Raw genomic sequence first — 19,932 nt, 5'->3', positions numbered from 1 at the left:
CGCGGTAATAATGAAGGGAGAACCGCGCTTGATTGCTTTCAGGGCTGTGTGATCAGTGTCTTTCTGGCTGTGCGTGTCATTTTGTCTGTTCTTAGTTAAGTCTCTCGCTCAAGCACCCTCCGTAGTTAATCCTCTGCGTTCTTGTGACAGTGAAATCAGTCTGCTCTCCTCCAGCTGCCGGCTGCCAACTCTCTGAATGCCCCTGCAGTGCAGTCAGAGCAAACACTGTCGAACCATAAGTTTGGGATTTCACTGACTAATGGCCTTAGATGAGGTGACCAAATCAGGGATTGTGTTTTGCTACTACAGCCACAAAGATTGATACCAAATCATATCTGATAGATTTTGTTCTTCTTTTCTCTCTTGTTTCTAGGGGTTAAAATCACAGAGTGGAGCATTGGTTTCGTCTGATCTTTAACCTCAATAGGAAGGACACAAAGCCACTTCAGAGGTAAGAGTTCCTGTAAAACAGAGTGACTAAATGGTGCCATTGCTGCTTTCTGTGGGTAATAAATTCTGAGCATAGCAAAAAGGAAAGACAGCATTTCTGTAAGCTTTGCAAAACTCAGCCTTCCTTGCACAAATGCCACAGAGATTATTATTCTGACACCCGTTGCTGCAGTAGGAAGTTGCAAGGGATGTTATATATGAGGTGGTCTCAAATGGCGGTTTCATGCATGTCTGAGGCATCATGTGCTCAAACCAGCTATCATTTGTCATCGCGCTGCTTTAAATTTTTCAGAAAGTGGAATCCCCAGTTGACAGTGTGGATCCATGTGTTTGTTGTTTTTTTGCAAAAAGAGGTAAATTCAGAGCCGGGGGAGTGTAGAGAGGGAGGCTTCACCGCCCCACCAAAACCTCATTTAGATGGCCTTGTAAATCAAAGCCAAATGAAAGAGGAGTCAAGCCTGTGAGGATCTCATCAGCGGAGTCTTCTTCACAGAAGGAGATAAATCCTTAGTAAAGTGGAACCATGTGAGGGTGAACCATGGCTGTGGTCTGTTTCCAAGAGATGCTCCTTCCTTTATTCTCTCAATATAGCAGATCTGCATTGAGTTTGAAAACCTGAGCCTCAAAGTTTCCATTCATATGTGTATAAGAGATGCTGACTTCCTTTTTCTTTTCTTTTTTTTTTCAGAGATAAAATAATTGCATAATGTACACATTTTCAGATCAGTTACTGGCATGGCAAGGAAATCTATTTTTGGAGCAGCTAGAATTTTCCTGTCTGTTTTCAGTAACCTTAGTCACTGTCGGATTTGAAACCAATAATTTTATTTTCAACTCACAATTGAGAAAATAGAAAAAGTGCATCATTACGGCTATACGGTTTTATGGCGTACATAACTTCCCCGGGGCAGAACAACAGAAAACACAAGACCCAGAATATAACATAATAGAAGTAAAACTCAGACAACAGGAATGAATACAGTGTTCCTATTTATGTTTATTAAATTATAAACCTTCGCTCTCCAGTTAGGAAATACACATCTTGTCAAAGTATTTAAAAATGATAAATGTCTAGAAAATATTAATGGGGGGGAAATGTGAACGGACAACAGCCCAGACTCGTACAGGATTATTTGCGTTTTGGAAAACAAACCCATAATGTGTAAAGAGCCGAGCAGAGATGAGGTGGAAGGAAGCTGGATTTTAAACTCGGACCCCAACAGTGACGGAGCCTGAGCCTGAGAGGCGGAAGCCTGCTCCTCCTGGGTTTAAACTGTTTCAGGAAGTAGGGATGCTTACGTGTCAGAGATTTTTTAAGGTTTATAGCTGTGTGTTGGCGGGTGACTCTGAGTATGTCAGTGTCATGTGGTTTAAGGGGAGTCTGTCATGCAGAGATGCTCACTGACTTTGACACTCAGCTGTCAATATTCTTCAACATGTACGTCAAACTTGCAACACCATGGTTAACATGTCGTTGTTCTGTGATGTGGTTGTCATGGCAACCATTTCATTCATGCATTGGGTATTCTTAAAACAGACTGTCCTTGAAATGATCTCCCCCGCGTCATGGATCTCCCCTCCCTGAAGAAATACAAATTGTAACCACAAAGACCGTTGGGAGATAAAGTGTATGTTTGCTTGCGCGTGTTTTTTGTGTGTGTGTGTGTGTGTGTGTGTGTGTGTGTTTGTGTACGTGTACATTCCACATTTGAAAAGATTGCAGTATTGGCACAGCCGGAATGCTGGAGGTGGTGGGGCAGGAAACAGGCTAGCACATTTTTTTGTGTCTGTCCGATGAGACACACAAATACACACTTGGGCGTTCGCTTCACGTCCAGATAACAAGAAGCTTTTCAGCAGTAGCCAGTCGGTGTTCAGCTGCAGGGGTTATGAGGTGAAGGGCTGAGCAAAGGGGGAGATGAGAAACACAGTAAACTAACAGAGGAAGCCATGCCCAGCTGCTAGTGGCATGTGTGCAGACGTATATATGTTTCTTTTTGCCTTTAGGTACAACACATTGCACATGGCTGGCCTGTTGCAGTAGGAATGTGTTGTTCATGCACGGGTTATCCATCCGTGTGTGTGCGCGCGCGCGCGTGTGTGTTTTGGCATATGTTGCTTGTTCAGTATGTTATACCTACTGTGCTTTGTATTCTCTAACAGCTGGCAGATGTAAACCTCCGGCTCTGCTAGAGCAAGCAAAAAAGGATGAAAAATTATATCTGTTGGCACCAAAATGATTTTATTTATCTAGAGCAGAGGAATTGAAAATTTCCATTAGGGTGAATTTACTTAGACAAGCCTGTAAAATGCTTAGATTTCCAGTCAAGAGTGAAAGATACTTTTAAAAGATGAACAATCTGGAATTTCCAAGTGACATTGATGCTGAAGAATTCTTGAAGGATACTTGGCTACTACATGTTTTTTTTTTTTTTTTATCTGGTGTCCTAGATGCAGCTACAAGCCATTTACCTAAATATAGTTATGGCTCTTAATATTTGGGAGCTACACATTTATACGTAACCAGACACAAAATAAGGGCTTGTGTTACGGAGCGGCAATTCCACAGAACTGAACCATGAGTTGAAGATTTACTTCACTCCATGTCAGCTCTTTTTCTTTGTTTTACAAGAGCATTAGGTCTCTCGTCATTTTTAAACAGTGCATGTTTTTCATGTTTGGCTAATTCCTCTCAGCATCCAGCCTCTGTTATCTGCTGCTGCAGTACTGCATCATGTTTGAGAGAGAGAGAGAGAGAGAGAGAGAGAGAGAGAGAGAGATGCATGCAGCAAACCACCTGAGCCCCTGTGTGGGTGTGTGTATATATAATATATATATATGTCTGTGTGTGTGGATGTAACCCGATCTCCTGAGGGCAGGGACAAGACTATTGATTTCACATTTGGACTGTTTCCCTGCAGTGAAGCTCACACATCCTCTGTCTGTTGGTGTGCAACGGAGAATGGGCGAGAGTGTGTGGCAGGCCAGAGTCTTACCCACATGTGTGCTGCTTGATTTTTAGCCCATGAACCACCTCTTCTATTTTTTTCCCTTTTTACGGAGATGATGGAAATCAAGGCAAACATCAGCAGGATGCTCTGTGGCTATATGAACAAGCAGATGGACACCCTGCGGGCCTGGGATGTGGAAGTATCACATCAATATGTCAGTTATTACTGAGGATCTAGGCCAAGCTCACACTGAAGCCTTGTGATAGCTCCATGTCTATCCGCGGAGCACGTCAAGGTGGAGATGTGCGTGTGTGTTGCCAAGGAAGTGCCTGCTGGAATTGATGCAGGGCGGCTGAAGTTTGGCTCGCTGTGACATTGGTGAGCTGTTGAGGCCGCTCACCTACCGCCCACCAGTGTGACCATGCATTTTCACACTGCCTCTCTCCCCTCGTCTCAGTTACTCCTGCTCTTCGTCTCGCGGTTTGTTTTTTTTCCTCCCCCCGTCTCCCTCTCCATCTGTTCGCCTCTGACATCCTCCTCATCTCTCTCCTCTCTCTGTCCCCCATCGCTTTCTCTCCCCCTCCTTCCTAATTGGCTGTATAAGCCAGGGTGGCTCACTGTGTCACGCTCTGCCTGAGTGAGTTTGTATGTGTTTGCGGATCCATATGTGTGTGTGTTTGTGTACAAGTTCCTCCTCTGGTTGCCGGCTGTCGGTCGTGCTTGACTAATGACACTAGAGCTGTTGTCCTCCCCTTTTATTCACAACCTAATAGCCAGCTCCCTTGCTCCATTATTGTACCTATCCATCATTCCATCCATCACTCCCGCCGCTTCGTCGCTGGCCTCTTACCCATCTCATCTCTCCTCCCCAATCAGTCTTCCCCTTAAAGCTCTCTGCTCTTCTATGTGACATTTGTCAAGTTCTGTTTTGCGTTTGAATTTTATAGGACGGAATTGCATTGACATGAATGCACATTTACATTTAAGCTATCTGCTTTGTGTAAAGGGGTCGACTATATTAAATAATATCATGATACGGATATTTTTTTCAATAACCATATTCATGAGAATATAGTAAAAATACCAAAAAAATTCTGTGATTAATTGCAGCAACATAGAACACATGTCCATGGTCGTGGCATAGTAGTCTGCAGAAGATAGTTTAGCTGTTCCTGGTCCTGGAGTGCTGACTAATCCCCACGCAGTAGAGCCGGCAGCAGTGTCCCTTTAATGTTGAGGCCATGCTTGCTTGAACGTATCATAATGTACATGTCATCACATTTCAATATTGTTGATATCATGATATGATATTTTTATTACATTAAATATTTTACAGATGTCATCGTGAACAAGGCCCACTTCTGTTAGGGTATGACTTTTATTTTGATTTTTATTATTTTACATGACTGACAGCCGCTTTGCACCGCCGTTTTAACAAAAAACTATTTGAATTACAGTGTTAGTGACCAATCTACTGATATTTGATATTTGCTGTAACTAGAATGTACTTACCTCTTCAAAATGGTGCACGTCAACCTTCTTAGAGAAAAGGACATACTTTCAATTCAAACATTTATACAGCATATTTGTATCCTGTAGCTGCCGATTTCAAACTCTATCATTAGATTCTGAGCAAACGCATAGAATCTGAGAGAGCTTGTGGTTTAAGTGCAAAACCACCCTAAAAATGTCAACAATATTAAAGACAGCTGTTAGTTATTTGTGGACCGTTTTCGTTGTTTGGTGGCGTGTTTTTCTCCCGCACTTGAGTCATAAAGCAGAAAAAGCTAAAACATCAATGGTACATGTCAGAATTTGATGAATTATAGAGCCAGACTCACTATTTTTTCTATTGTCTATTTCTATTTGTTTTCTAAGTGTCTCATTTCAAAGTGTTATGTTTTCATTCGAACATCTGTCATATTGCCACGAACTCTTAATTAAAAAGGTTGAGGGAAAATGGGTAAAAGTAAAAGAGCTCATTATGAAAAAGTACAATAAACATCGGCATCATTAAATAACATCATAATAGGAGGTTTAAGTGCATTAGGAAAAAGCACATAAGCATTTTTTGTCGTATGTCCCCGTCCCAAATTCGAACCTGTGATCATCTTGTTACAAGGTTGTTTCTTTAACCTTTAAGGCTGCATCCACCCAACATGTCTCATTCATAGAGGACGCACACACACAGAGTATTATGTCATTTTTAGCGTCAGATGTCCATGGCCATTACAGGTCAGTTGAGGTTGACGAGCCAACCACACCCAGTCGGACTTTGGATGCTAGCCGAATAGCTGCTCCCTTGTTCAAAGACTTCTTTTTAGTGGCCCTCCTAGCCACAGCTCATAGCCAGTTTCCTCTTATAACTTGCATATGTCCATGTGATACAGTGACATTGGTTTCTGGTCTCTCTCGCTCCTCTCCTGATGTAACGTCTGTATATGAAGGGAGTTGACCAGGAAAAAAGGCAAGGCAAGGGAAGGGAAGGGAAGAAAGGGGGGACGGGAACGGAAATGAGCAAACAACCACAGACTGTGCTGAAAACGTGGGCCTAGAAATAACCATTATTACATGCTCACACATTTACAATGAGATTGAATCTGTTTTATGTCTCAAAGGCATTGAAACCAAGCATATGAGAGCAGCAATAAAGGCTTTGTTCATACGTGACGGACGCCTTCATTTGACTGTCTAACCCAAAACAAGATCACAAGTCATATATATAACGGCTTCGGTATGACACAGGATGTCATTATGATATCCTGACACTTGGCATTTCGCTGTGTTTTAGAGCTTGAATATTCAAGGCCATACGGGCTAAGGTGACAGTTACACACATGTATGTGTAAGAAGTGTCAAAGCCTGTCGGGCAAAAAACACAGTTTGCACCAGTTAAGCGGTTGACATGAGAAAGAGACAAAGAAAGGAAGCCAGAAGGAGAAAAGAGTCGAAATGCATGTGTTTTATGTATTTAAAAGTGCAGCAGATGTTGAGTTGAGTATTGGTCATATATCTTAGATCATACATTATTTCAAAGTTGCTAATTTATGTTATCTTAAGGGGTGGTTTAAAAAGCCAACCTGGAAGATTAAGATATATCAGAATATTATATAAAAAAAACATACATTCAGTTTATTTGAATTGAAATCATTAATAGTTTTCAAATTGGCTGGAGTTTCAGGAACAACTAGGCTTACCACAACTAGATTTTTAACAAGGATGTTATTCACCAGGGAATTGACATGAAAGTATTTGTTAATATGTTTGTATTTACATACTGAATCTTTATATGCAGCAGTACAGGGGCATACAGCAGATTTACTGTTGAAAGAAGTCATATAGCTGGGACGTGCCTCATGGTTTCCCACTCACAGTGTGAAGTACATTGAAAAATGAACGGCCATTCAAACATGCATAATAACCCCACTTCTTCTCAAAATCGAGCCCATTCACCGTTCCCTCTCGCTTTTTCTCACACACAATTTCCCCCAGGATCAGTCAGCAGTATTTGGCGCATGGGGGCACACGTTGTAGCAAGGCTGTCCCGCCTGTGTATGGAGCTATTCTTAGGCATGGGTACACTAAATGTTTTACTTGTTCCCTCTGTTTGAGCTTTGTCTGCATCTGCCCCCCGGAGACTCATGTCAGTGTGAGCATTTGTGTCCTGATAAACTCTTAAGAATTCTCACTCTCTATTTGCAGTGCAGCACTGTATTCATGCCTCTTAACATTCAGTGAATTTCTATAATTGCCATCTTGTTTTCTTGCCCCAGGCCCAGTAATTTCCTGTCTTTTTTGTAAACTTTGGCTTAGTTTGGTATGATGATGTTGAGAATATTTTAGAAGAGATGTGTCAGAAATTTTCAGAATTGTCAGAAGTTTTTTTTTTTTTTTTTTTTTTTTTTTTTTAAAAAGATGATTTGAAGGAAGAAGGAGAGGGCTGCGAGAACAAGGTGGCTTTCGAGCTTTGTGTGTAATTCACTGTTTTTCCGAGGAGGAAATGATGAGAGCCAAAGGACTGATGCCCGGTTTTCATTAGTTCTCATTGCAGCATTATAAAACTAACACACACACACGCAATATGGTAAGGTGCAGTATTTGATCCAAAAATAGGCTATTTAGAAGTGCTTGATGGAAACATCCACTCAGTCATCAGCAGCAGGAGTATCTGGCCAGAATAGTGTTTACACAGCTAAGGTCATATTCCACATCCCAGCCCTCCTATTTCCTGTGTGATTGAAATATGAAAGGATTTATTTGTAACTCAAATGTCACGAGCAATGCAGCATTTGAATACCAACTGGGAACAGAGCAAGTGGCACTGAAAGTGTCAGTGGAAGGCTGTTTTCCTTTGCTCTTGTATTTTTTTTTTTTTTTTTTTTTTTTTTTTTTTAAGATCGTATGGATTCAATTAGCTGTTTTATTCATTTTCATAAGAAGCAATTAAATTCGGCCCAATAAACAGGATTTGAACATGAAGAAAAAGGGCATCATCTACAGGAATGTAAGGCCCTGGTTAGTCCACTATCCCATCACTGTCATGACGACTATAAAGTGAGTGAGTTACGGGACTTAAAAACTACCAGAAACTTGAGTAATGCTCCTCTAGCCAGTGTGCTGAATCGTAAAAGTTGAGTTTGTCCATCCCAGATGCAGTGTAATGTGAACCAAATGAACAACAATACCATACTCTGTCCATGCAAACTGAATTAAGAGGGAGCCAGCCATGAAGACCTAATCTGACCTATGATGTCATGTTGTACTCTCCCGTTCTCTTTGCCACACCCAATTACTTGTGTGACTTTCTTTCTCTCTGGCAGCTTTTTATCTCTTCCCCTCGTCCTTTTTCTCATTTCTGTCCCAAGAAGGAAGGGAGGTTGAAAGTCCCCCAGCTGGGACTGTTTTCTTTTGTGGAGTCTGTATAATCTCCCTGTGTTCTCATGGATTTCCTCTGGATGCTCCATTTTTTTTTTTTTTTTTCCCCACACCAAAGACATGCATGTCAGGAACATGCTGGCCATTACCCTTGACCCGGACACTGGCCTCAGAACTGGAGTTGGTCCTAAACATTTAGGAGAGATCAAATGCAAAGGACATGTTTCCCTAAGGGAATTAACATTGTATGATTTAATTTTTAGTTTAATCTAAAGGCTAGTTTGCAGTTTGGAATGACTACATTTGTTTGCCACAAGTGGTGTGAAAATAGGCCTCAGGCAGCACCAGTCATTCCAAGTCATATGACCTAAAATATGACGAGAAGTCAGTGAGTTCACTTTTGAACCCTGAAGGAAGTTACTCTTTCTCATTCATTAACCTACTTTCTATGACTGAACAGCAGTGTGTACTGTAATCACTTTACCTGATTTAGGTCTGAGACATCTGTAGCAGACAGAAATGTCCCAGTTTGAAACCTATAGTGTAATTTTTATCAGTAGTCATTAGGATGACAGTTGTCAGTATGTTGCAAGGAGTAGAAACTATGGTAAACTATTCCAAACACTGTTCTCTTTGCACAGCAACTTAACATCTAGTCTTCATACCGCTCCCTTTTCCAATCCTCTTGACACTCTCTGATATGAACGACTTAGTCTAAAGATAGACATGTCGTCCTCCTCCTCCTCCTCCACCTCTTCATCCTCCTCAGCACTGGATGTTTGTTGTGCTTTCTCTAAGATTTAGAGAGATTCTTTTTCCCAGAACATGCTTTTCATCTTCCCTTCGCTCCTCATCCCCCTGTTTGCAGGCACTGCAGCATCAGCGGGAACTACAAGTGTTTACGTGGTACTGCGGGAAAAAAAAAAAGGCTGTGGAGGGAGTCTCCACTGGGAAGACTTTTGACCTGTAGCCTTTCACCTCTAGACCCCTTAGCCACCCAGAAGTCACAGGAGACAGATGAGTGCTGGTCATGCTCAGACAAGAGACGGGGACCGTGCAGGATCAGGAGGGGAAAAGGCCAAGGCTGGTGTTTGGTTTGCAGTGATCCCTGTATAGTGCACTCTCACACACATACATACACACACACACCCATACATATACTCAAAGAGAGCTTCCTCCCATCCCTGTGTCTTTCCAAGGTCATGCTCCATAAGCTTAAAAGCAGGGCATCAGGTGGTAATTCACTTAAACCTGCCGCAGCATCTGCCATTGAAGCTATGATTCCATTAAAATGACAGCAGCAGAGCTATTTTCAAAGTGTTGTTTGTTTTTGCGTGTGCATCATTGTTTTTCTATTTTTACTCTATTCAGATTTTTAATCTTTTTGCAGTTAAATTAAATATGTACATACAGCAGGTGTGTGTGTGTGTGTGTGTGTGTGTGTGTGTGTGTGTGTGTGTGTGTGTGTGTGTGTGTGTGTGTGTGTGTGTGTGTGTGTGTGTGTGTGTGTGTGTGTGTAACTATGTGAAGGACCACGGGCTGATTGCTTTTTAAACACAGCTGTTAAGTCTCCTGCAGTGTGACTCATTTCTTGTTTGCGTATTTACAGGTGGAAGCACCTCAGAGTATTGGCAGACACAATGCAAGCTCATTTGATTTTGGCCATTTCCTCTTCCTGTCTGGCTCAGGCCAGCCATGATGCCATTCCTTACAGCAAGGATACTCAACCCTTTTCAAACTGGGGAACCCCCACATAGATGCGTCTTGTACCAAAGGGCCCTGTATGGAGCCACAATTGAGGGCAGCCAAGTACACAAATGGTTGTTTAAGTTCTATGGTGGTAGTATGGCACTATTTAATTTAAATGAGGGCAACTGTTGTATACTTTTGTCATTTTTATACTAAAGCACTGGGTCATCCTCAAGGATGCAGCGGGTGGGTGTAAGGGTGGAGGGGTCCGGATCCCAGTCTCAGCACCCTGAGCCCCTCCTTCCACCCACAAGTCCCTCCCTTCCTTAATAAGTGGCACAGATAAACCGAAGGACAGCTGGCGTTTCCTGCCAAGAAACAGGCCGTGAGGGAAATCAGGAATTCTGCACATCCTGGTCATTTCCTGTTCCAACTCCCACACACGTTCATGAGTGCATGGATATAATTTATCTCGTGCACGCGCGCACACACTTGGTTAAATTGTTTTTGTTTACATACTTAGACCCGATCTTTCTCGACAAGATGACAAGTCTGTGCCCCTCATGTGTTTCATATGCATGCCAAAGCAGGAAACTATCCATCATCAACACTGTAATGCGCACGCACACAAACACACACACACACACACACAGCAGTGGCAGCTTTGGCTTGTAAAACCATCTGTAGAGACACAAAGGCCGGGGTTGGAGGCTGGGGGAGTATATTGTACATGCAGAACATACAGTGACTTTAAGGAGCAGAGCACGTGTGCTGTCTGGAATGTGACCGCTTCTGATCTGAAACAAGCGGCCCCTCAGCTGCTCTGTGTGTGCGTGTGTGTGTGCGTGTGTGTGTGCGTGTGTGTGTGTGTGTGTGTGTGTGTGTGTGTGTGTGTCTTCAGCTGACCGATTTTCAATGGTGTTGCTGTCATATCCCTGTTTGCTTTGCCAAACGCCTCACCTGTTTTATTGCCCTTCACCTATTGCCTGTTTTACTACCTGCTTTTATCACCTTCTAACAACAGACCACGGCTTTCAGATTGCTTCTCAAGTATTCAGTATAACCATAAAGGCACATACACAATGAGCCACATATACACATTTTGCTAGATCAAAGGAACAGGGGTCGTCAGAGGGGTTAATCCTGGTTCGGTACAGTCCCCACCAGTGACTGACACCACACGGTGTGAATAACAGGAGGGAGTGACACCCCCTGAAAACATCAATGGAATTGCCCGGGAAAATTCCATCTGACTGGACTGCATTGGGGGGCACGGGACTCTACCAAGACAGGGGCTCTCTTAAGGGGGAAGAGTACATTGTCAGGCTGAACTATCTAATGTAGTTTATTGGCTATCCATTGTTAAAGTTGCTACGCTGTAATAATTTTTGCTCTACGTACGTTAGGCCGTAAGGGTGTGTGTGCACCCTCTGCACTTCCTCCCGGCAGCTGACTGGGTTTGACTCCTCCTGTGCTTAACCAGGCTTTCTCTCTATTTGATACACACGTCACCAGACTAGACAGCCTTCTTCCCTCAAGCACACCGGCATGTGTCGGGTGTTCATTCTCCTGGTTCGGTAATATCAGTTTGTTTAAACAGCATGACTGCCCGGCTAAACTAGAAATGATAAGACGAAACAGGTGGGGACGTCACCATATTGTTACATGTTGTGGAAAGGGGCCATTTTTGCACTGTTCTTGGCACAGCCCATATACATCTAATCTGTTAAATCATATACCCTTGAGTTTCATGTTTTCATTCACTGTTTTGTCTAATGTAAAGTGTCCTTGTATAAGCTGAGAAGGGTTTGGAAGTTTGCTTTGGTCACTTGTGTTCAGGCAAATTCATTTTAACCGAACACACTGGAAGGCTGGCCACAGAATTATATCTACAATATGTTATCGTGCAATTGAACGTGTTATATGTTAGTGCTAAGATGAGGTTTTATAAAATGAGAGCAGGCGAATGTTTACCAAAGATCCTCGGAACCTCTGATATTTAGCATTCCCAACCATAGGGGAAATATCCATAGGGAGGAAATTCTTCTACCTCTGTAAAATGTCAGTATCAAGATGCCTTTTGGGGACTGTCACTTGTACTGTTGCATTACCAGATATGAGCTGCTGGAATTGAGTCAACCAGGCACACTGCTGCATGTTGCAGTTACACCACTTTTCTTTGTGTCCAGAAGAGGGAGCTCTGTCATCACCTTTGACAGCACATAGCTGGGCTCTAACAACCGGCTTGCTATGCCCCTCTTTCACTCACACTTGCCCATGTAGCCACGAATACCACCCGCTAGTGTTGTTCAGAGTGGTTTGATTGATGCCTCCTCATGGTATAGTAAATCACTGAAGGTTTATAGATCCCAGACATCCCTCTCTCTTTTGGATCCTCAGCTGGAAGAAGAGATGCTGCGTCTGTCAGTGGTGAACAGCACACTAGACACTACAGGGCATTCCAGCGATCAGACTGCAAAGGGTGCCCGCTAGGGGTCCATGAGCAGTTGTCATGGTAACAGGCAGTGAGGTTGGCATGAGCTGAAGGTTTTGTCGCCCCCCCCCCTCCTTTAGATCACTCCTGCTATGTGGGTGTGATCTGCTAGTGTGTTAATTTGTGTATGTGTGTGGAATCATCTGACAACTTGCTTTCCTCTGTTTCTTTGCGTCTGCATTTGTGTGTGCGTGTGTGTGTGTGCGCGCGCGCGTGTGTGTGTGTGTGTGTGTGTGTGTTTGTGTAGATGGAGCAGGTATCAGATGATGAGTTGGACCATGGAGCGGAGGAGGACAGTGATAAGGAGGACCAGGACCTGGACAAGATGTTTGGAGCCTGGCTGGGAGAGTTGGATAAGCTCACACAGGTTAACACACATGTGCATGTACACACACAGTAATGGTGTTATACGGATACACACTCACACAGGTAGAAGACCACAGAGAAAGGAAGGGGCTGTATCCATAGCAACCTTAACACTGCTAATCCTGTCTCCCTATACTGTATCCTAGCAACTCCCCTCCCACCACCACTTTCTATTGTGTGTGTGTGTGTATGTGAGACTAAGGACTCAAGCAGGCAGCTATGGTTGCTAAGAACCTATGATTTGACTGTAATGTCAGAATGTGTGTGGTTTTTACATATGTGTACCTCAAGTATTTCCTCTGTGTGTGTGTGTGTGTGTGTGTGTGTGTGTGTGTGTGTGTGTGTGCACTCTGCAGAGTCTGGATGATGGCAGGCCGCAGAAAGCAATGCAGAAGCCTCCTCTCAGACAGGAGACAAACATGGCCAACTTCTCCTACCGCTTCTCAATGTATAACATAAACGGTGAGACCTCAGTATGAGTATAATAGCACTGATTAGAAAACGGTCAGGAAAATGTATTAATGACACCCCTCCCCCTACCACCCTACCCTGCTCTTTGATCCCCCTGTATCCTTTATCTTTGCTCCCTGCAGAGGCGTTGAACCAGGGAGACACAGTGGACCTGGATGCCCTGATGGCCGACTTGTGCTCAATCGAACAGGAGCTCAACACCATTTCCAGACCAAACTCAACGTCTCGTGGCCAGAGCAAAGGCCAGCAGAGGGCCACTGGGGGGCGTAGTGCTAGTACCAAGCACACAGGCACCAGTGGAGGGGGAAGCAGCGGAGGTAGTCTCACTGAATAATGTGCATTTACAATGGTGCTTTCAATCCCTAAACAATAATACATAATCATTGTAAATAAGGCTGTCTGTCATACTTTGCTTTGCATTTTACCTAGAATTCCACGTTGTTGGGTTTGGATAATGCTTGGATTGGTTTATGGGGTAGGAAGGGTTTATTAAATAAAACAGAAAGGTGTCACTGTTCTCCTGGTGCAGATGGAGTTTCTGGTGGAGGCAGTCAAAGGCTAGTGGGGGAAATAACAGTCACGTGCAGAGTAATAATATAGAGGAGGAAAGGGGGAGAATTAGCATCATCCTGTTTACATTTGCATTACATTACATTTATTCAGTTGGCAATCTTTTGTCCAAAGCCATGTACAAATAGGTACAATCCAAGCTAGACAGCAGTTTAACAGCTTTTTTTCCACGGTGGCAATGGAACCATCATCATAAATCATAAATAATCATAAAATCATAAAAATGTTTCCCAACAACCTAAACTAATTTATGCGATTATTCCTATTATATAGTTAAATGGATGTTTAAAAATGATACATGTAGCAGCTGAAGTCCAACTGAAATGTGTAATGAATGGAGGACAATATTCAGAAATGAACTCCTTCTGCAAAAGCATTATATATGGATTACATACTATTTAAAATGGACTGCGTGTGGAGATGATTTCCTCCTCCATCTGTGCCGTGTTGAAACTTTGAACGCCCCAACAGGAAGCACCAGTAGCAGTACCCGGGCATCGCCGGCCAACACAGTACGAGGCGGCAGCATCAACGCCCGCCCTGCTGCCTCCAACATCTCCCTGGATGACATCACCTCTCAGCTGGAGAAGGCCTCTCTCAGCATGGATGAAGCGGCTCGTCAGACCTCCTCCTCCTCCTCCTCGTCCTCTTCTTCATTCTCCTCTACCACACTCCGGCGGCCCTCGTCGGGGTCGTCTGGAAGCGGGCAGCACCGCAGGACAGGCTCAGTGGGCGCGGTGAGCGAGCAGGAAGCTCCTTCCCAGCGGTCCAGTGTAAATTCAGCGTGTGCCTCGGCGTCCAGCATGGACTCCCTGGACATTGATAAAGTGATGACGGGAGGAGATGTGGAGGGCCAGAGCAGCCCAAGCACACAAGGACAAAACCAGACCAACACTGAGGTATGACCTACGCTGAAGCACGCACAAACACTGAAAAACACACAAGAGGTAAACATGTGTAATCATCTAGTACGAAAGTGTGCGTGGGTGCCACAGTGTGAAAGACATGTACTTTTCCATGAGTAAGTCTGGTAAGTGGAATCTGTGGTAATAAGGTTTGGGGTCAATTCAGTTTCTGCTCAGTCACTGAAGACATAAAGGACACTGACTAGAAAATCAAAATTCTGCATTTGCTGAATTGACCTCAGTCCGGCAATTATCCTGCATGTTTAAACACACGGCATGATGTTTGCAAGAAACTGCATGCTTGAAGTGCACTGAGAGTCAATCCACAATACAGCCCTCGTATTGTGGATTGGATGGTGTTTTAATGGATACATTGTAATCGCCTATTCATCTCCCGAATGTGACTTGGATTACAATGTTAACATCTACCATTTCTGAATTTCTCTGTTTTCACTCACCGAGCATCTTGGCTCTCTAACAAAAGCAAAGTTACTCCCTTGAAGTATGTTTGAGAGGAGTTTAACCTGTTTCAGTGGTGAGGACTTAAATATATTCACTGTACATAAACAGATATGTATGTTTATGTGACTTGTAGGAGAGGGTTAAAAGCTAGAAAAGGTGGAGAGGAATGTAACCCCATGGCAGTGAGAATGTATTTAAGTTCAGAAGAAAAGGTTTACACCTTAACATAATATCTATAGCATGTCTCCTGTCCCCCTGCATGTGTTTATATTATCTGTGTTTGCATCCTTTTCTACATCTGTGGCGTCTATCCACACACACCTCGTCTGCACCTCCTGATTTTCCCAGCATGTTACACTGCGACGGGCCAATGGTAAGCCAGCCAGACGGCAGCTTGACTTCACCTCACAAGAGGATGAAGTGGATCGGGCCACTGTAAGTGCATGTGTGCTAGCTTGCATGTGTGCATGCATGCGTATATGAGTGTAATCATATGTTGAAATTTTTTTTTATTCTTTTGAACCATTTCTATTCATTTAGTTTGCTTATTAATGATGATGCGAGAGACCAATAATAACTGCAGCAGAATTTTTACAATGAATTGGCTGAATATCAGAAGTAACATTTTAGCTTTAGTGGTCAGCCTTTGGTTTGTGTGTGATGCATGCACATGAAACCGTAAGCTTAAAAGTGTTAATGGTGTGAAAGAAGGACTGTGTGTATGTTTGTGAAAGTAGCTGTAGACTGTAGGTTTTGCATCCAGCCAGAATGCACAGTATACTATGTATTCACACACTCCAGTCTGTTGGAGTCGTGCATATCTACAGTACTTCTCACAATCATTGCTTCTTTACCCACAGCTGCAGCTAATGACAGGCACAACTGCTGAGCGCTACCATTTATGAACCCTCCTCTCGCTTCCACGCTTATTTATACAAAAAAAGATCAGAACACCTGCGATTAATAAGCCTCCAAGAATCATCTGGCACTGACTTCTCTATATTTTGTCTGTTCCTCTGCTCTCCTTTTTATCTCCTCTCCTCTCTTCACCCAAGCACTCCTATCTGGACCGAGAAACCTCACTCATTCTGAAAAGCATAGCTGGAAAGCCTTCTCACCTCCTGACCAAGGTGACTTCCTCATACACTCGCTTCTTTGTTTTATTTTGGGGTTTTTTTTTTTGTTTTTTTGCTCGTGTGTGTCCACTGCTCTTCTTTTCCGCTTTGCTTGTCTTTTAGTGGAAAAATCCATCTTGATAACACTCATGAGAGACACAGCTGCTTGCAGTCAGATTCATTTATTTATGTACTTAATTTTAAGAAAGTGTCAAAGGTAAATTTTCAGCCAACAAGGGGATGTCAGCATTTCTCAACCGGAGAAGTACCCCCACTGTCTGCAACAGGATCCGGCCTTTTCCCTGAGGGCTGTCAAACTGTTTCTTTGCAGTGAATTTGGGGAATGCACATATGAAGAGAAATACATGAGGCAAGTTGAAAGAGATTTTGACACACCAAAAACTAAACGACAAGACCATATCACAGGTAATGAAAATTAGATATTTATATCCAGTATCTTACGGCATAAAAATATCAGAATGGATTTTTCCTCCTCATCATTTACCATGCTTATAGATTGAGTACAGTTTTTCCCTACTTGCATCCACAATTATCTTTCACTGGCATGTAGCCTTTTCACCATGGGTCTCTATTTTCTTTCATTTTTTTTAAATCTCTTTCTCCATGAAGCTGTCTTTTGATTTGCACTCTATCTTCACTAAGAAAGGAAATATGATTTTGATGTCATTAGAGCTACTATGATTAGACAATTAATTGATAAGTCAATTGGTAATAAATTAATTGGCAAAAATACATTAATAATCAAACAATTGTGTAAGGCATTTCTGAGTCAACAAGTCCAACCACTCTGTGGTTCCAGCTTCTCCTCCAGTCTGAAGATTTTCTGCTTTTTGTCTGTTCTATGTCAGGATAATGCTAAAGGGCTTTGGTTAATGCATTTGCTTTTCCATTGGCATTGAATTCAGATTTCTTTCTAAAACTCTTTCGGTTATCTCCATTTATTTGAATATATAATAGATTTGAACCTGACTGACTCAGCAATATCCACACAATTCATCTGCCTTCAAATTTTCAGCTACAGTCTTGCTGTGGCAGTTACTTTTTCTCTTTTAATTAATTCCATTGTTTTGTAATACAGTGTTCCAAGGCGTCTAAACTCTCAGCCAGTCCCAAGTATACAGAAAGCATTTGAATAATTTCAAAAAGGGGGAGAGGATAGATAGCCTGCGGCCTACAGGCTGTGAGGGAGTTTCTGTGTTAGTGTTACACTTTCCACCAAAGAATGGGAGAGGGCGAGCTGCCATCACCTCAACTCACAAATTCTCCCCCTCTCCTTGCTCACAAATCAGAATACTGAATGAGCACGGGATGTTTGGGTACAAGCGAGGAGGGAGAGAGTGGGGAGACATCAAAGGGAGATGGTGCCAAGAAATTTTTTTTTTTTTTTTTTTTTTTCAGGCTAGGCAGAAGAGCTTTTTAAAATCGGCTCTGGTGTGGCTGAGTGTGAAAATGGAAGGGAAAGCGGCTGTAGAATAGGAATCAGATTAATATCTAAAAAAAAAAAAGTAGTGGAGGGAGTTATGCTGACATTTCTGGGGCTAAACCTACAGTGTGACTCAGATTGACTCTGGACTGTACTCCGAACTATCGCCGTGACCTCTGTTTCTCTCAATAAAACACACACAGGCTCACACTTGGCTGACTAAAAGCCTGCCACTGTGTGTAGACCAGAGTGTCGGCTTTATTGCCTTAATGTGTCTGTACTCTGGAGCTGGTCATGTGGAAAAGGTAGTCTGGGTCAAGGGGGGTGGGGGATAAGAGGCTTGGGGACCAGTTTTGTAGTACCCCTCACCCCCTCTCTTTTCACACACATGCCTATGTATACACACACAACTTCAAATATTCAGCGCCACAGCTTCTCATTCACCCAAATTCCACTCTCCATCCTTGTCGCTGTAGTTTAGCTCTGGGGCCAGTGTCAGTCACGGTTTCCCCCCTTGTCCTGATTGGCTAAAGGGTAGAGGGTCTTGTCAAATGGGGCTCACTGGTTGGCTGACCAATCATTCTACTATTTTTCTGGGGATTATGCTCTATAGATTGGGCATGCTCCCAAACCTCTGCATCTGTTCTAGAGAGAGAAAGGAAGAGACTGATGGAGAGGGGGGAGAGAGAGAAGGGAGGAATCAGGAAGAGAGGGTGGGAGGGTGGAAGGGGGAGGGGCACCGTCCTCCCTACTGTCTCACTTGGGGTTTTAGTCAAGCTGTGCTCATCTGAGGTGCACATGTCTGCGTCAGTGAACCTGCGCTGTCACAGAGTCTCCGCTCAGCACGGTCTCGGCTACTTTGACCACTGTCGTCTGTGAGTGATGGAAGATGTGGATGCAAGGCTGAATTTCGTCTACTGAGGATCATGGTGGAATAACTTTTTATACATTAGTAGCTTACGGTGAAAAATTGTTGGTTTTTTTTCTTTTTCTTCTTTTTTCGCTTCAGTCTTGACATGTAAAAACAACAGAGAAAAACACGGTTTTCATCCTTCTATACCAATTATGGACGTGTCTGGATATTTTCTTAATATTTTTCCCCCTTTTCAATATGATCTCTGTAGGAGATTTTTGTGTCTTTGAATGGAGGGCATACCTTCTGAACTGATCCTACACTCATATGCAGCATTCGGGGATCCTCTACTATTGTTTCCCTTCTGCTGTATAGCGAGACTAAAGGAAAGCGCTGCAGCCCCATATGAATCCAACATGGAACCATAGACAGCAAACGGAGCGCCATATTTGAGTGGACACCGGACCAATGTCAGAATAGCAGCAATTTAGCATCACAGTGTTTATTTGTGTCTTATCACATATTCACACATAAAAGTGATTAAAAACACACCCACTTCACGTGGAGGCATACACAACCTGCGTTATGGAGGTGATGGCATCTTGTTGGAGGGGGCAGGTAAGCAACCCAGAGGAAAATCGTATTACGTTTTGCACATGAAACCATGCGCCACCATGCCTGAGGCTTGTGCATTTAAATGGCTCAGAGGGCTGCTTACCCTTCAGTGAAGTTGCGTGTGCAGGATGCTTTATTCCTGCCAAAGGAATGATGAAAGACATGGGTGGAGAGGGTGAGGCAAGGCTGTGAAATTGAAACCAGAAAAACCGTTTTTTGTTTTGTGTGAATGACAGCCGCATTAACTGTGTTCCTGTGTTTCCATCTAGGAGGAGCAAGCTGCCAAATTGAAGGCAGAGAAGATCCGAGTCGCCCTGGAAAAAATCAAGGAGGCACAGGTCAAAAAGGTAGGACCATCTCTCTCCTTTGTATACAAACTCGCACTCACTTACTCAATTTCGCTTTCTGACTCATAAATGAATTGCTGTCTTGTCGTATTCACTGCACGCTGCACTTCTTTGTGAACTTCATTCACAGGGAGGCGGTGAAGTGCGGAGAAACTAGGTCATTGCAGTGTTTGATTATGTGTGCCTTTTCTGCTGGGGAGGGAGCAAGAAATCAGAAAGAGGCTCCAGAAAAAGATGGGGTGTGCGTTGCAAGACAATGCAGACACATTCTGCACAAGACATCTCATTTAGCCGATTCAATCAAACAAGTGCTGGTTTTCAGTGA

The 19,932-nt window shown here is 43.2% G+C and overlaps 1 protein-coding gene across 3 annotated transcripts in view; it reads left to right on the top strand.

Annotated features, from left to right (window-relative positions):
• Positions 1 to 19,932, top strand: part of raph1b (Ras association (RalGDS/AF-6) and pleckstrin homology domains 1b) — a 41,887-nt gene that overhangs the window by 11,998 nt on the left and 9,957 nt on the right. Inside the window, exons 1-9 of one of the 3 annotated variants that reach the window (XM_040141935.1) lie at positions 163 to 274; positions 374 to 451; positions 12,707 to 12,826; positions 13,182 to 13,287; positions 13,419 to 13,613; positions 14,338 to 14,765; positions 15,582 to 15,668; positions 16,289 to 16,363; positions 19,530 to 19,607. In XM_040141935.1, coding sequence (XP_039997869.1) covers positions 12,707 to 12,826; positions 13,182 to 13,287; positions 13,419 to 13,613; positions 14,338 to 14,765; positions 15,582 to 15,668; positions 16,289 to 16,363; positions 19,530 to 19,607 — 1,089 coding nt within the window. In that variant the 5' untranslated portion in view covers positions 163 to 274; positions 374 to 451. Of the gene's footprint in view, positions 1 to 162; positions 275 to 373; positions 452 to 12,706; positions 12,827 to 13,181; positions 13,288 to 13,418; positions 13,614 to 14,337; positions 14,766 to 15,581; positions 15,669 to 16,288; positions 16,364 to 19,529; positions 19,608 to 19,932 lie in introns of those variants that run through there. The other 2 variants (XM_040141934.1, XM_040141936.1) reach the window with 2 other exon arrangements.

The sequence above is a fragment of the Xiphias gladius genome, chromosome 13 (assembly GCF_016859285.1).
Source record: "Xiphias gladius isolate SHS-SW01 ecotype Sanya breed wild chromosome 13, ASM1685928v1, whole genome shotgun sequence".
NCBI classification, from domain to species: domain Eukaryota; kingdom Metazoa; phylum Chordata; class Actinopteri; order Istiophoriformes; family Xiphiidae; genus Xiphias; species Xiphias gladius.
Note: the sequence above shows the minus strand (reverse complement) of the source record. Positions and strands in the feature narration are given on the sequence as shown.